General features: G+C 36.5%; 1 protein-coding gene across 3 annotated transcripts in view; it reads left to right on the top strand.

Annotated features, from left to right (window-relative positions):
• ZPBP (zona pellucida binding protein) overlaps positions 1 to 17,515 on the top strand; it is a 104,046-nt gene that overhangs the window by 62,269 nt on the left and 24,262 nt on the right. For all 3 annotated transcript variants that reach the window (XM_047695933.1, XM_047695931.1, XM_047695932.1), the window contains one exon: positions 6,069 to 6,246. In XM_047695933.1, the coding sequence (XP_047551889.1) occupies positions 6,069 to 6,246 (178 nt within the window). The remainder of the gene's footprint in view (positions 1 to 6,068; positions 6,247 to 17,515) is intronic.

Here is a 17,515-nt window from a genome sequence, read left to right as displayed (position 1 = left end):
TAATGCACTACCTATCAAAATACCACAAGCATTTTTCATAGAGCTGGAACAAAATCCTAACACTTGTATGGAACTGAAAAAGATACCAAATAGCCAAAACAAAGCAAAGCAAAATTGGAGACATCACCATTCAAATTTTATTATAAAGCTATAGTTATCATGACCTGTGGTACTGGCACAAAAACAGACACATAGATCAATGGAACAGAATAGAAAAACCAGAAATGGACCTACAACTGTACGGTCAGTTAATACTCGACACAGGAAAGACTATCCAATGGAAGAAAGATAGTCCCTTCAATAAATGGTGTTGGGAAAACTGGACAGCAACCTGCAAAAGAATGAAACTGGACCACTTTCTCACATAATACACAAAAATAAACTCAGAATGCATGGAAGACCTAAATGTGGGACAGGAAACCATTAAAATCCTAGAGGAGAACACAAGCAGTAACCTCTTTGACATTGGCCACAGCAACTTCTTACTAAATATGTCTCCTGAGGCAAGGGAAACTAAAGCAAAAACGATCTATCAGGACTTCATCAAAATAAAAAGCTCCTGCACAGTGAAGAAAACACCAACAAAACTAAAGGCAACAGACAGAATGGGAGATGATATTTGCAAATCACATATCTGATAGAGGTTTAGGGTCCAAAATATATAAAAAACACAAAACTCAGCATCCAGAAAACAAATAATCTAGTTAAAAAATGGGCAGAAGAAATGAGTAGACATTTTTCCAACGAAGATGTACGATGGTGAACAGACACATGGAAAGATGCTCAACATCTTTGTAATCACAGATTATGGGGAAATGCAAATAAGGTACAAACCAGGGAAATATAAATCAAAACTACAACGGGATATCACTTCACACCTGTCAGAACGGCCAAAATTAACAGCACAGGAACCAACAGGTGTTGGCGAGGATGTGAAGAAAGGGGACCCCTCTTACACTGTTGTTAGGAGTGCAAACTGGTACACCTGCTCTGGAAAACACTATGTAGTTTCCTCAGAAAGTTAAAAATACTGCTGGGTGTTTACCCAAAGGATGTCATTGATTTCAGTTCTTTTAGATTTGGTGAGCTTTGTTGGAAGGTCCAGAACATGATCTGTCTTGATAAGCATTGTTTGAGTACTTGGAAAAAAAAATTGTTTTTGTTGAGTGTCTTTTTTGGTATTTAGGTTATGGTGACATTGTTTACATCATTTGACAGTCTTTCTCGTTTTCCTATGTGATAGTTCCATCAGTTGTGGATAGGGCATGCTAATTCCTAATTTCCTCCTCCTCTAGGTGCTGGCAGCCAGCATTCAACTTTCTGTTTCTTTGAGTTTGACTCTTCTACATGCCTCATATAAGTGGAATCATATAGTAATTGCCATTTCGTAATTGGCTTAGTTCACTTAGCTTAATGTCCTCAAGGTTCATTCATATTATAACATGTTTTAGAAGTTTCTTCCTTTTAAAAAGTTGCATTACATTCCGTTGTACATAAATGCCACATTTCTTTATCCTTTCATTCATTGATAGAATGAGTAACTTTCACCTTGTAGCCCTTAAGAATTATGTGTTTATAAACATGACTGTTTATGGAAAGTTCCATATATTTCTTAAGTGCATTTGGTTTATAGTGTTGTTCAAGTCTGGTGGTTCCTTATTGATTTTATGTCTAAATGTTCTGTCCATTATTGCAGTTGGAGTACTGAAGTGTCCTAGTATTGTTATATTGATGCTATTTTTTCCTTCAGTTCTGTCAGTATCTGTTTTATATGTTTATATACTCTATGTTTGATGCAGGTATATTTATAATTATTATATCATTCTTTTGAATTGACTCTTTAATCATTATATAATGACTTTGTTTTTTATGACAGTATTTTTTTTTTTTTTTATTGTGTCAAGGTGATTTTTTTCCAGATATAAGTATAGCATCCTTGCTCTGGTTTTCATCGACGGATATTTTTTTTCATTCTACACTTTTAGCCTGTGAGTTTTCTTAAATCTAAAGTCGCTTTCTTGTACACAGCTTCGAGTTGGGTCTTATTTTATCCATTAAGCCACTCTGTGTTTTTTGACTGGGTGTTTTAATCTGTTTATATTTAAAGTAATTATTGTCACGTAAGGGCCTCCTCTTTCCAGTTTGTTAATTGTTTTTTGTCTGCTGTATAGGTCATTACTGTCTTCCTCTGATGCTGACCTCCTTTGTTATTTGATGATTTTTTTTTTTTTTGTATTGATATGCTTTGATTCCTTTCTTCAGCTATTTCCTTTGTGGTTATCATAAAGCTTATATATAAATCTTAGATTTATAACAGTCTATTTTAACTGGATAACTTAACTGCACATGAAAAAAATCTACATTTTTCTATCCCCCCTGACATACTCCGTTATTGATGTCACAGTTCACATCTTTTATATTGTGGATCCATTAACAGGTTTTTGTAGTTACGTTTATTATTAACACTTATGTCTTTAACTTTTTTACTGGCTTTAATTAATGATTTCTGTGTCACCCTTATAGTGTTATGTTATTTTGTATTTGCATATATATTTACATTTACCAGTGAGATTTATACTTCCATTTTTTAAAAGATTTATTTGTCTTAGAGAGTGAGTGGGTGAGAATAAGGGGCAGAAGGGGTGAGGGAGAGGGAGAGAGAATTTTTAAGCACACAGGGCTGAGCACAGAGCCCTATGTGGGGCTTGATCCCATGACCCTGAGATTACATCCTGAGCCGAAACCAAGAGTCGGGTGCTTAACCATATGTGCCACCCAGGCATCCCTATACTTTCATTTTTTTTAATGTTGCTATTTAGCATCCTTTTATTTCATCTTGTTGAACTCTCTTTAACACTTCTTGTAAGGCATGTTCTCACTGAGATGTTGGGGCTTCTGGTCGTATCGAACTCCTTTGGTTTTTGTTTGCTGGTTGAAGATCTCAGCTCCTCTTCTTCTTCGTCTTCGTCTTCATCTTCGTCTTTGTCTTCATCTTCATCTTTGTCTTCATCGTCGTCTTCGTTGTCTTCTTCCTCGTCTTCTTCGTCTTTGTCGTCATCGTCTTCGTCTTTGTCTTCGTTGTCTTCGTCATCGTCTTCTTCATCTTCTTCATCTTCATCTTTGTCTTCTTCATCGTCTTCTTCTTCTTCTTCCTTCCCCATCTCCTTCATTTTTAAAGGGCAGTTTTGATGGCTGTACTATTCTTGGTTGGTAGGTTCTTTTTCATACTGCACTTTAAGTGTATTATTACACACTTTTCTGGCCTGCAAGGTTTCTACTGAGAAATCTGCTGATAGTATCATAGGACAGGGGTGTACCTTTATTTGATTGGTTGCTTTTCTCCAACTGCTTTCGTAATTCATAATGTTTCTTGGTGTCCTTTGTGCAACTCATTTGTGATTCTTTAAGCTTCATGAACCTGGATGTCTGTTTATTTTCCCAGGTTTAGGAAATTCTTTGGTATTATTTCTTCAAATTAGCTTTCTGTTTCTTTGTGTTTTTCTTACTTACAGGATCTCCATAATGTGTGTGTTCACTTGGTTGGTGTCAGATATGTCCTGTAGGCTTTCTTCAGTTTTATTTCTTTTCTCTTCTCTGACTGGATAATTTCAAATGATGTGCTTTTGAGTTCACAGATTTTTTTCTTTCTTTTTTTTTTTTAATTTTATTTATTTATTTGACAGAGATCACAAGTAGGCAGAGAGGCAGGCAGAGAGAGGGGGGAAGCAGGCTTCTTGCTGAGCAGAGAGCCCGATGTGGGGCTTGATCCCAAGACCCTGGGATCATGACCTGAGCCAAAGGCAGAGGCTTTAACCCACTGAGCCACCCAGGTGCTCCACGGATTTTTTTTCTGCTTGATTGAAACTCTTCATTGAATTTTTCAGTTCAGTCATTATATTCTTCACACCAAAATTTCTTTGGTCCTTTTTTTATGGTTTTTATCTCTTTGTTGGACTTTTCATTTTGTTCATTTGTTGTTTTCCTGATTTCGTTTATTATCTCTTTGTGTTTTCTTGTGTCTTTCTGAGCTTCTTTAAGATTATTTTGAATTCTTTGTTAGGCAGTTCATAGATCTTTGTATCCTTGTAGTCTGCTGTTGGAGCTTTTTTTGTTTGTTTGTTTCTGGTGTCATACTTCCCTGATTTCTTTGTGATTCTGGTAACCTTGTTTGGTGTCTGTACATGTAAAGAAATTGTCATTTCTTCCTATCTTCATGTTCTTGCTTTAGGAGGGAATGGCCAGAGTAGAGATTTTGTGGGGTGGGGTGGGGAGTCTCCCAAACCTTTTCTTTGGATGCACCTCCTTAGTTCCTCTAACTCTTTCCTGGGGGAATGTCTTAGAGTTGTATTCCTTCTCTCCGTCCTGTAGAGCCGTGCTGGGTGCTGAGAACCATAGCGAGTGTTAAGAGCAATTCAGTCCTTTTCCCCAGGGCAATGTCCTGAAATGATAGGGCTTTGTGTGCCAGCTCCCTTCTAAAGGAGGTATTTTATGATTTTGCTCCTTCTCCGTAGCCCTAGCCCGTAGATTCCCGGTGGGTACAAGCTCCATTTTCCTCCCTCTTGAAAGCAAATCATTGTGTAGTAATTTACAGAGAAGTCTTTGCTTTTGCCATCATTCTACTCCAGCCCTTTTCCTTTTCCTTCCCCAGCTTTGATAGAGAAGCTTTCTTACTATTTCCCCTTTGTGACTCAAGTTTTTTCTTCGTTCATTGTTTTACTTAGAGTCTTTTTTTTTTTTTTTAACAGATTTAAGGCTTTTCTCACCCCCCTTTGGAAGTGGTATTAGGAAGCTGAGTGATTATGATTGTGTCTTCTGAAACTTTTAATTGTGGTCTGGCATTTAAATATGGTTAATTAGAAGCAGATTTATGTCAAGTTAATTCTTAAGTACTTTTTTAACCCAAATTTATGTGTTTGACCAAATGAATAGCAACAAATTTACCAAGATTTATCAAAAGCAAAAGCAAACCATTTAAACTATAAAAAGTAGGTGAGTAATTGACTAATAGAATAAGAGTTGTATATATACTTTAAATGCAGTAGTATTGAAAAACATTTGTACTTATAATTTTCATGCAAGGAATGTAATTTGCCAGACATTTGAAGAAATCAGCAAGTTGAAGTACACCTTTGGTGGCTACAGACTGGCATGAGTCCATTCATTCATTTTCCTGACTGCATTAGAAGTTAGAACAATAAAATTGAGGAGAACTAACTGGCTTATAGAGGGTTTGAATTCATGGCCCTACCTCCCACTTGAACACTGAAAATCATAAGCCTCTTAATTTTAGGAGTCAAGTCAGAATAGTTATTATAAGTAGAAGGTCAATTAGTAAGAGATCAGGGTGATGCTTTAATTAGTTTATAAATTTAATTTTGGAAGAACAGAGCTGGAAATTTTAGTATTTACTGTATTTCCTCTTGTTTTTAAACCTAATTTTTCTTTGTGGAAAGAGTGGAGGGTATTCCTTTTTAAGGGATATGCTTTTAAAGTTAAAGTATATGTTTTTAGGGGCGCCTGGGTGGCTCAGTGGGTTAAAGCCTCTGCCTTCGGCTCAGGTCATGGTCCCAGGGTCCTGGGATCGAGCCCCATATCGGGCTCTCTGCTCAGCGGGGAGCCTGCTTCCTCCTCTCTCTCTGCCTGCCACTCTGCCTACTTGTGATCTCTGTCTGTCAAAAAAAATAAAATCTTTATAAAAAGAAAAAAAAAGTATATGTTTTTAAGCACATTAATTGTTGGAGTACATTTCTTAGAGTATGTTTAATTTCAAAGAGCTATTTTGATTTTGCTCAAGTGTCATATATTCTTCAAAATCCAAAGGGATCAAAATGTTGGTTATATATCTGAATGGTTTCTTTGGGTTGTATTTGAAGTACATTTGGAAATTTGATGTTTACAGGTGAAATCTTTTAATTTTTATATGTGTTATTTATATCCATTGACTATAAGAATAAGTAAGAACCTCAAAAATTTGTTTTCACTGCTTCTAAGTACATAAGTACCCTTATTTGTTCTAAAATTACATTTATTTCTGATAATAATTTTCTCATATTGTATTTCAATTTTAGGCTAAAAATCTTATAGAGAGATTTTTTAATCAACAAGTAGAAGTTCTAGGCAGACGTGCAGAGCCATTGCCTGAAATATACTATATTGAAGGTACTCTCCAAATGGTTTGGATTAATCGCTGCTTTCCAGGGTATGGAATGAATACCCTGAAACATCCAAAATGTCCTGAATGCTGTGGTATGTAATGAACTGTAATTTCATGGTTTATATTTATGAAAACTCACTTCTATTCATGATGCCTAAGTGAATGCCTCTTATCTATTTTTACTGTCATTTAGATATATCTCTAGCTTATTTGAAGCAGTGTTTGAAAAGGCTATGTGAATTTGAAGATTTAAAAGGAAAAAAGCTGGCTTGATTTCGGCCTTTGTACTAACATTACGGTAAAGGGATGGTAGCATTAGGCAGTTGTCTGGGAGGAAGTTCAAAAGAATAGGTGTGTCACCTAGAGCTACTTACCCTAGCAGGAGCCTAGTGATGTTATTGTTTAGAACCAGATATTGACGAGTTTACATTTGTGTAGTCTAGAGGAGATATATTTTTGCCTTTTTGTAAATTAAGCACAGGAATTGTTCTATTACTGGTTGTTCTTTCTGACTTTTGATCCTAGCTCTAAGGAGTGTGAGCACTCTGGCTTTCATCTGTCTTTTCTGTTACAGAGTTCTACAGAGGCTGTTTAGGATGAGTTAATTCATGGATTCAGTGTCTTTGAATTTCTATTTTCAAAAGTTGAATGAGGCAGATAATCTTCAGGTTTTTTTTTTTTTATTGTGTTCAGTTTGTAGTGTTCATTGACTCATTAGCTGCATATAACAGCCAGTGCTCCTCACCACATGTGCCCTCCTTAATACCCATCACCTGGCTGCCCCATCCCCCACCTGCACCCCCTCTAAATCTTGTTTTAAAAGGCTTTCTAATATCAATGTCAATAAATTAGTACCATTGTCATTCAGTCTTCTCTGATTGTTCCTTTCCCCTCTCTTTCTACAATCTTAAGTTAGATCAAAATCCTTTTCATATAATAGAGCACTAAATATTCTTTTTGCTTTGCTTTATTTAATTGGCTAGATTTCACTTTGATGTTATTTTTTCCTTCAGTTCTGTCAGTATTTTAGGTTTTTTCTCTGATTTAGTTTTTGTTAAAGGATATGAAATTTGACAAAAACGTACTTGAAAACTTATCTTAGGAAATATGACACAGATGTAACAAAACACATATGCCAATTTTAACTATTTTCATGATCTGTAATTATGTATATCACTTCAGAGCACAGATAATGATGAAGAAAGCCTGGAAAACCAAACAGTGAACCAGAACCTGGTAGTTTAACTGTCTATTAAATGAATTTATATTTTCACTTAATAAAGACCTAAGATAAACTAAAAAGTTTAAATGTTTATATCTCATTAATTCCAAGAATTTTGAAATAGTTAAGCATAGCTCTTTCAAATAAAATAACAGGATTCTCTGAGAAGCACAAAAATTTCACTACTAAAATTTTTGTGCATTTATAAAATTGTGGAGAATAATACAGTTACCAGATTTTCTTGTTTTACCATGTAATTGTAACATTTGGTTTGTTATGCACTGTACCGTTCGATGAAGTTATTCATCAGTTATTTTACTCCTGACGACAGAGCCCATGGGGGGTGTGTAATTAAACTTACAAGTCTCAAAAATATTTTCTGCCTACTATTTTGTTCTCCCAGAAACATGGTCTCTGCCCACCTCTGTCTGTTTAGAGACAGGAGAGAGTCATCCTTGGAACAGTTAAGGAACAAGAGGTCTGCTAATCTGCAGGGAAGAGAGTGAAAAGGAGATAATATTAAGGAAACTGAGTTACAGATGGCCTGGGTCACAGGGGGTGTGGTTGAGATACTGCTTTGAAATGATGTTGGACTTGAGGTTGTCTTTGAAGGTGCAGGGGTAGCATTTACTTTCCAGGGTAGGGCCTGAAGGAGTGTCAGGTTTCTGGGAGAGTTTTGCATAACCTGGGCTAGAGGAGGAGTAGAGAAGAGCTGCGGGCTAGTGGGGCTTAGAGAGCGAAGTGGAATAGCTCAACTTTAATGTGGCAGCAGGAGTCACATCTTTTGAGTAGAGGACAGAAATAAATTTATTTTTTGAATTTTATGGGATCATTATCGTTGCTCAGTATACTTATTAACTAGAGATTTGCTAAATTTCATCTCATGCCATCATATGGTAAATATTTTAATTTAGAATTATCTTTGTGCTGTTATTGTCTGTTAGACGAATGAAGTGAGACTGAGCTCGCTTTTTTTTTTTTTTTTTTTTTATTTGACAGAGAGAGATCACAAGTAGACGGAGAGGCAGGCAGAGAGAGAGAGAGAGGGAAGCAGGCTTCTTGCTGAGCAGAGAGCCCGATGTGGGACTCGATCCCAGGACCCTGAGATCATGACCTGAGCCGAAGGCAGCGGCTTAACCCACTGAGCCACCCAGGCGCCCCTGAGCTCGCTTTTTGAACAGAAATCCGTTAAGTCTAATGTGACCGTCCTATACAATGGTTTTTGTCTCTATTACAGGAGGCCATCACTCAATTTTTAGAGAACATGTACTACCCAAAAAGACATTTAAATCATTCTTTGAATTGGAAGGCAGTAATAAAATATTTGCCACTAGTTACAGGACAAAATTAACATATTAAATGAACTTCATTTGAGCATAAATGGACTACTAGAAAGGAGCAAATAAAACCTAGGAGGTACTTTGTAAAACCACTTACTTCCAAAATGAAAACACCATGAGTTTATGTTTAGCAAAGGAGATGGGTCAGGACAGTAATGTTCGTTATGTGAGAGAAGGTTATTTACTTTCTCAGCAGTAGGCGAAGTGAGTAGTGGCCTTGTCTTTTCTTTTGGATGTCTTATTTCACTCATGTAATTTTATTGTCCATGACAGATGAAGATTACTTGCTTATAAACTAGTGGAGCCTCCTACACTGTTGGTGGGAATGCAAGCTGGTGCAACCACTCTGGAGCCTTAACATTTCTACCTGTGTTCTTCCTCATTTCTAATTTGTCTAACATTTTAAATTAATTTTCACTGTGAAATACTTCTTTAATTTCACATTTAGCATTGCTTATTATATGCATGATTTTGTCAATTATTTTGGCACTGAAAGAGAAGATTCTAATTAAATTGTGAATCATAGATGTCTCTTAATTTCATTAATTACATCCTAAACATAATACAAAACCAAAGACCAGCTAGAGTATTATACTGTTTTCTGATAGAATTTTTTTAAAAACATAAGATTCTGAAATATTTCCTGGTAATTTCTGTAGTTTCTGTTATTTCTATGTAACTCTGTTATATCTTGTTTTTTTTTTTTTTTTTTTAAGATTTTATTTATTTGACAGACAGAGATCACAAGTAGGCAGAGAGGCAGGCAGAGAGAGAAGGGGAAGCAGGCTCCCTGCCAAGCAGAGAGCCCGATTCGGGGCTCGATCCCAGGACTCTGGGATCATGACCTGAGCCGAAGGCAGAGGCTTAACCCACTGAGCCACCCATGTGCCCCTGTATATCTTGTTTTTTATCTTTATTTTATTCTTATCACCTCAAAAAAAAAACCTGTATGTTAAATAACATTTTTTGACATAATAATCACACTTCACCTTCTTTTTCTTCCTCTTTAAATTATTGCAGTAGTTTTAAAACTCTAATATGTGCCAAAAATACCCAAAGATTTTTGTCAAAATAAATCAATGTATGGGAAGCAGACATCTACATTTCTAACAATTTTTCTAGGTGATTCTAATATATGTGGAAGTTAGAGATCCTGAGTGTTAGTGTGGGCATGGCAACAGCTGGTAAAGTGCTTTCCTCTTAGTGTTGGTCTAGTAATATCTCAGGGAAGTGCTTGAATAGTAGTAGCATTGGGAAGGCAGTACCTACATAATAAAACTTCCCTTCTACTAGTGAAACATTATTTTTCATGGACTTTTGAGGATTGAATGTGTAGTTTAGTAATAGTTTATGCAGTGTTGTTAATTTCTTTTGCTTTCTTTATACATAAGATTTGCTGTTGTACATTCAAATTTTGGGAATCCCAGGAAGACTCAAGCAAGGAGCTCTTTGATAGTGGTATAGTGTCTGTGTGAGTGGTCAGAAATAACTAGGTTACAGGTTAGAGTCTTTAAACATCTTGAGATGATTTTATTAATAAAGTGATTTTAGTAATAAAGTCCTTGTGTACTTTAATTATGCAGTGAAAGTGAATTGTTTAATAGATACAATTGCTTCTAAAAGCGCTCTTAGACTCTGAAATTTATTCTGCTTAGACATGCAAACCCTCAACCTTTGTTTTAATTTTAAATCCAAAAACCAAGAAAAATTATTTAAATACAAAAAACAAAAATTGTCAGAGAGGTAAAACTGGAATGCCAAGCCATATAGAAAAACAATGAAATTGGACCCAGTCAAAAATCACCTCCAGATGTGTTATAGACATAAATACATAAAGAAAAACTGTAAATATTTTAGAATATAATGTAGGAAAATATCATCGTGTCTTTAGGATCAGAAAAGACAGTGCAGAGAGAGAAAAGATAATCCACAGAATGAGAAAATTTATTTGTAATGGACATAACCAACAAAAGAATAGTACCCAGAGCATCTAAATAAAGAACCTGTAAAAAATTTTTTTTAAAAAAAACAAAACAATTTTTAAAAATGGGAAAAGAAATTTAACAAGTTTACTTCACAAAAGAATAATTCCAGATGATCAATGGATATGTGAAAATAGGTTCAAACTTTATGTAACTAGAGAAATGTGAATTAAAAACAGAATGAGATCCTACTGCCACAGCTGTGAAATTGGCAGAAAGTAAGCAGTTGTGATCAACTAGGTGTTGAAAAGGGTGCAGAGCCCCCGGGGAGCCGCCACACCCTGCCTGTCTGAATGGAGATCCTGCCATTTTGGAACACAGCCTGGCAGTGCAATAAATGCGCAGTGCATGCACTGTGTGACTAGCATTCAGCTCTTAGGGAAAGCTCATCTTAGTATATTTCCTAATAGCCCCAAACCAGAGGCAACCCAAATGTCCATTAATGGTAAAGCATATGAAGAAACAGTGATCTGTCCATACGATGGAATGCTTTACTAGGGTGGCAGTCAGTGAGTGGGGATCACAAGCATCTGGATACGTTGTATAAAAACAGCTCCTGGGAAGGAAGCTAACCACCACAGAATCTACAACTGAGGCATAGCTAACCACTGTTACAGAGATTCATTCAAGAGTGCTGAAACTGTCATGGAATCCAGGGGAGTGAGTGCCACACAGAAGAGTGTTGACTTCTGGAGAGATGGAAGGGAGTGTGATTCGTGGGGGCACAGGAGGAATTTTGAGGAGATGCCAGTTTTCTGTGTTACAGCCTACACTCTTTCTAGATAGGTTTCTATGCAAATATTTGTCATATTGTACATTTATATCTTGTTTTTTCTCTCCATGGGTTATATTTCATTATAAAGTGTGACAATATTAAATTTTTCCCTCAGCTTGAACACCACTGTTAAAGGCGCTATGAAGAAAAAAAAAAATTTACAAGGAGTCTTTTTCTCTAATGATTCAAACTTATGATTTCTGTGTAGTGTCACTTGATCTTTGTCTTCATAAATTTATAATTTTAATAGAGCTATTAATGATGGTTCAGTGGGAATAATGAAATTATTATGAATTATTTTCTATTAACCATTAAGTTATAGTTCTGTATTACTCTGCTGTCTTCGTACTAGTTTTATTTATTTGAAACAGCTAACAATAAAATTGTTTTAGCATTTTGTTTATGTTGACCTTTAGATTATTTCCTGTTTGGGGCACCTGGGTGGCTCAGTGGGTTAAAGCCTCTGCCTTCGGCTCAGGTCATGGTCCCAGTGTCCTGGGATCGGGCCCCACATCGGGCTCTCTACTCTGCAGGGAGCCTGCTTCCACCTATCTCTCTATCTGTCTGCCTCTCTGCCTACTTGTAATCTCTGTCTGTCAAATAAATAAATAAAATCTTTAAAAAAAAGATTATTTCCTGTTTTTACTACTATGTTAAAGGTGATTTATAATTACACTTATATTTTTTCAGTTATTCCTTATACAGATTTACAGAAATGTGAGCACTACTTTTAAAAAAGTGAGCATTTTGACTTGGATATTTTTTGGTGTGTTATTTTATTTCAGATTAAAGTTTTTACCCTATCTTAACCTCTCCAACAATAGAGGTGTAATTACAGACTTGTTGGAACTTCTTCTTTTTTTTTTTTTTTAAGATTTTATTTAATCATTTGACAGACAGAGATCACAAGCAGGCAGAGAAGCAGGCAGAGTGAGAGAGGGAAGCAGGCTCCCTGCCTAGCAGAGAGCCCCATGCGGGGCTCAATTCCAGGACCCTGGGATCATGACCCGAGCTGAAAGCAGAGGCTTTAACCCACTGAGCCACCCAGGCGCCCCATGGAACTTTTTTTATTGGACTCGGAGCATCACTTCCCAAACAGTAAAAAGCAGACCTTAAGGGCCAAGTAAAGCAAGGCCTGTGTTACTCATGTCACTGCGTGCTCCGGGGGCTCACACCTTCCCACTTGAGGCTCCTGAACCAGACAACATTCCACGTGGTTTACCTCCCTTTTCCTTCCTTTCTTTCTCCCTCACTGCCCCCCTCCACAATTAAATTCTCTTTTGTGTCTTCTCCCAAATTTATTTCTCTGTCTCTATTCCAATTATAATTATCTACTTTGAATTCCATTTTCTGTGTGTGCCTGAGATAATCATCTTCTCTTCCTAACTGCCATCCCTCGTCTCTTCAGTCCACACCTCACATTGCTCTCACTTGTACTTCTAAATTCCACATGCGATCCCTTCATTTCTTCACTTCCAAACTTGCGGTAATAAAACCCTGGCTTCAGAACATAACTTGCTGCACCTTCAATGAGCCAATTCCTACTTAGTTTTCAGCAACTCATAAATACCTTTATTACAATAATGGCATCATTTTATGCTTTATCCAACCAGAAATGTGTTAGGATCCAGTAATATGTATATGGTACTTATTATTACTAAGTGTAAGGCCCTAGGGATACATTGATGAATGACCTAAAAAGTTACTTCCTTGATGTTTAAATTCATCAGGTCAAACAACTCATAAACAGAGAAGTGAATAAAATCATCACATATGGTGATAGGCCCAATGAAAAACAACAAGGTGATGTGATATACTGTAGTTTATCAGTTGGGTCCAAACAGAAAACAGACGCCTACTCACTAGTATTTTGAATAGCATTTAATGAAAGTGCCATTGTTAGAGGTTTGGGCAGAGTGAAGGGGGGCAGTAAGGTATGTTGAGGCACCTAGGACTACAACACCTTGAAGCATTTTCCATCCCTAGTTTTGAAGGATAAAGAGGAGGAAGGAAGATGCAGAAACGTAGAAGGGCTGGTGCTGGAGAGATGGGCGGCCTGGTGCAGGCTATGGGCATATGATGAGGCAGTCATTCCAGAGAACCCACAGCTAGCAAGAGGGGAACACGTGCTGTGCACTGCAGTCCTCTAAGGGAGCCTCTCTGGCCAGACGCAAAGGGAAGGGACCTGTGCGATGGAGTCCATTGAGGTCAGTTCTAAGAGAAGGGTGGGAAATGCACCAGGCTGTGGGTTCAAATGAGACTGACCATCAGGGAGAGTAAGTAGGGTTTGGACAGAGGACTGAATGTCTACATTAATTGGATTTCAGGGAAGGCTTCACTCAAAAAGTGACTCTTGAGTTCAGCCCTGTGTGATAAGAAGCAGATCTTGCAGAGATCTGTGAACGGAGTTTTCCTGGCAGAGAGATGACACATACAAAGGCCAGACTTAGCATGGCCTGCTTAGTAAGGCACTATTGGCCATGGCCATAGAGAATGTGATAGGTTTAGCGTGTTTAAGAGGCACAAGAAAAAAAAAAAATTATGCATGGATTGTAAAAGCTTGAGGAAGACGGGAGGAATGAAGTATCACTTATGTTTAAGCATAAGTGGGTGGTATAACATCTCAGTTGGATTGTTTTGTATTATGTAAAGTAGTACTGTATTATGTACATCAGTCTGATTTTATTTCACAGAATGCCTGATTTCACAGGCCCATTCATTGAGAAGTTCATGCTTCTATTAATAAAGTGGTATGTAGATATAGGTAGATAGACATATAGGTAGATATGTTTCTGAGCACTTCTTGTTTTGTTACAATACCAATCTCTTCACCAATTAGTATAACTTCATGAGTTTTGATCTCTGATAAGGCAGGTCCTTGTGCATCATGAGGCCATTGCCTCTCCATTTAAATTTTTCAGTCAGTTTGTCAAGTTCTACAAAAATGGCTATTGGATTTTGATCGTGACTTCACTGAATCTATAAATCTATTTGGGGAGAATGGCCACCCTACCGATACTGTATCTTCCAATTAATTAATGTGTGTGTGTGCATACGTGTGTGCTTATGGGTATGTTTGTGCTCTTCATTTAAAAATCTTCCTTTACATCTTTATTTAAATGTGTCCCCATTGTAATTGTTCTCAGAGGTCTTACAAATATTTTGCTTCTTTTTATATCTAGGTGCTTGATAGTTTTAGAACTTTTTGTTTTGCTATAATAGTAGGCTTCAGGAAAGTTAGAAAAATGTACAAAGCTTTTTGGGATACCTTTCACCAAACTTATTGATGTAGACAATATTTGTATCCCCCCAAAATTCATAGAATGAAACCTGATCTCCAGGGTGGTGGTGTATGGTGGCAGGGCTTCTGGAAATTGACTCGTAGATGATGTAAGGTGAGGGTCCACTGTTACTCACTTGCATATGGGTATTCAGTTTCCCAGAATCCTTTGTTAAAAAGACTATACTTTACCCATGGAATGAACTTGGCTTTCTTGTTAAACGTCAGTTGACCATGGTATGGGAGGGTTTGTTTCTGGGATTGCTCTTCTGTTCCATTGGTCTTTGTGCCCATGTTTATGCCACACTGTTTTGGTAACTATAGCTTGGTGATAAGGTATTTTTTTTATTTGTTCCTGTTTGTTTTTGTTTTTTTTAAAGAGAGATCAAGCAGGGAGAGGGGCTAAAGGAGAGAATACCAAGCCGGCTCCATACCCAGTTCAGAGCCCAGTATGGAACCCAGCATGGGGCTCCGTCCTAGGACTCTTGAGATCATGACCCAAACATAAATCAGGAGACAGACACTTAACCAAATGAGCCACCCAGACACTCCAGCTTTGTAATAAGTTTTGAAATCAGGAAATGTGATTCCTCCAATTTCCCCTTTCTTTTTCAAGATTTTCTAGTTACTTGTAGATACTTGAGTTTCTGTATGGATTTTAGGATGGTGTTTTGTTTTGTTCTGGGGAAAAAAAAAAAAGAACAAACCCACACAATTGGGGTTTTATCTGATAGGGATTGCATTGAATCTATAGATTACTTTGAGTAGTATTAGAATATTAACCCTAATGATATTAAGTCATCTAATCCAATAATACAGATATCTTTCCAATAGTTTTTGTTTTCTTTAATTTCCTTCAGCATTGTTGTGTAGTTGTCAGTGTACAGATCTTTTACCTCCTTGCTTAAATTTGTTTCTGAACATTTTATTCTTTTTGATGCTATTGTAAATGATTTTTAAAATTTCCTCTTGAGGGGCACCTGAGTGGCTCAGTGGGTTAAGCCTCTGCCTTCGGCTCAGGTCATGATCCCAGGGTCCTGGGATTGAGCCCCGCATCGGGCTCTCTGCTCGGTGGGGAGCCTGCTTTCCCCCCTCTCTCTCTCTGCCTGCCTCTCTGCCTACTTGTGATCTCTCTCTGTCAAATTAAAAAAAAAAAAAATTTCCTCTTGAATTGTTCATTGTTGATTTTAGAAATGAGTGTATTGACTTAATATGGTGCAACTTTGCTGAATTTGTTTATTAGACTCATAGGGGTTATTTTTAGAGTCATAAGATCATATCTATGTACAGAAATAATTTTATTTTTCACTTTCAGTTAGATTCCTTTTTTTTTTTTTCTTTTTCCTACCAGGTTACTGTGTCTAGAACTTCCAGTATGTTGAGTATGAATAGCAAATGTAGACATCTGTGTTGATTTTGATCTTGGGGATGAAGCTTCAATCTTTCATAGTTGAATATGATGTTAGCTGTGCGTCTTTCATTTATGGCTTTCAACATGTTTAGGAACTTTTCTTCCATTCATAGTTGATTATTTTTGTCATGAATGAGTGTTGACATTGGGAAGATGTTTTTTCTGTGTCTGCTGAGATGAGCATATGTTGGGTTTTTTTCTCCCTTTATTCTGTTAATTTGGTGTATTCCACTGATCAAATTTTCATACGTTGAGTCATTCTTGCATTCTGGGAATAAAACGCACTTGGTCATAGTGTATAGTCCTTTAATATGTTGCTGCATTTAGTTCCTTGTATTTCGTTGACTATTTTTACATCTATACTCATAAGGGATATTGGACTGTATTTTTCTTGTGCTGTCTGATTTTGATATCAGGGTAATGGTAGTCTCTAGGGGGTTTTCCTTCATCTGCAAACTTCTGGATGAGTTTGAAAAAAGAATAGGTGTTAATTCTTGTAAACTTTAGTAGATTTCACCAGGGAAGCTATGTGATCGTGGACTATTCCTTATGGGCAGGTTTTTGATTATTGATCCAATATCTTACCAGTTATAGATCTATTCAGATTTTTTATTTCTTTATGTGTCATTTTTAGTGGATCATGTGTTTCTAGAAATTTTCCCATTTCATCTAGGTTATTCAGTTTGTTGGTGTACAGTTATTCATAATATAATTTATGTAATATGTAAAATCAGTAGTAATGTTCCTACATTCACTAGTATTGTGATTTTAGTGTCTTGAGTCTTTTCTCATTTAGTCTTAGTCTACCTGAAGTTGTCAATTTTGTGGATCTTTTCAAAAGAACCAACTTTGGGTTTTGTTGATTTTTCCTTATTGTATATATTATATGTAGTGTATATATGATATATGTATTATACTCACCTTTAAGCTTTATTATTTCCTTCATTCTGCTGGCTTTGTGCTCAGTTTGTTCCACTTTTCCTAATACCTTAAGCTAGCTTATTAATTTGAGATCTTGCTTCTTTTGTGTTGTATGTGTTGGGGGGTATAAATGAAACTCGTAGTACATATTTTCCGGCATCCCATAAGTTTTGGTATATTGTGTTTTCAATTTTATTTCTCTCATAGTATTTATTTTTTTATTAATGTTTATTAATCAATACATTGATTGTTTAAGAATATATTGTTTGATTTCCAAATATTTGTGAATTTTCCAGTGTTCTTTATTTATTCATTTCTAGCTTTACTCTGTTGGGATTAGAAAAGATACTTCATTGATTTCAATCTTTTAAAATGTATTAAGACTTCTTTTTTTGTCACCCAACATATCTGGAGAATGTCCCATGTGCCT

The sequence above is a fragment of the Lutra lutra genome, chromosome 11, assembly GCF_902655055.1.
Source record: "Lutra lutra chromosome 11, mLutLut1.2, whole genome shotgun sequence".
Classification (NCBI taxonomy): domain Eukaryota; kingdom Metazoa; phylum Chordata; class Mammalia; order Carnivora; family Mustelidae; genus Lutra; species Lutra lutra.
Note: the sequence above shows the minus strand (reverse complement) of the source record. Positions and strands in the feature narration are given on the sequence as shown.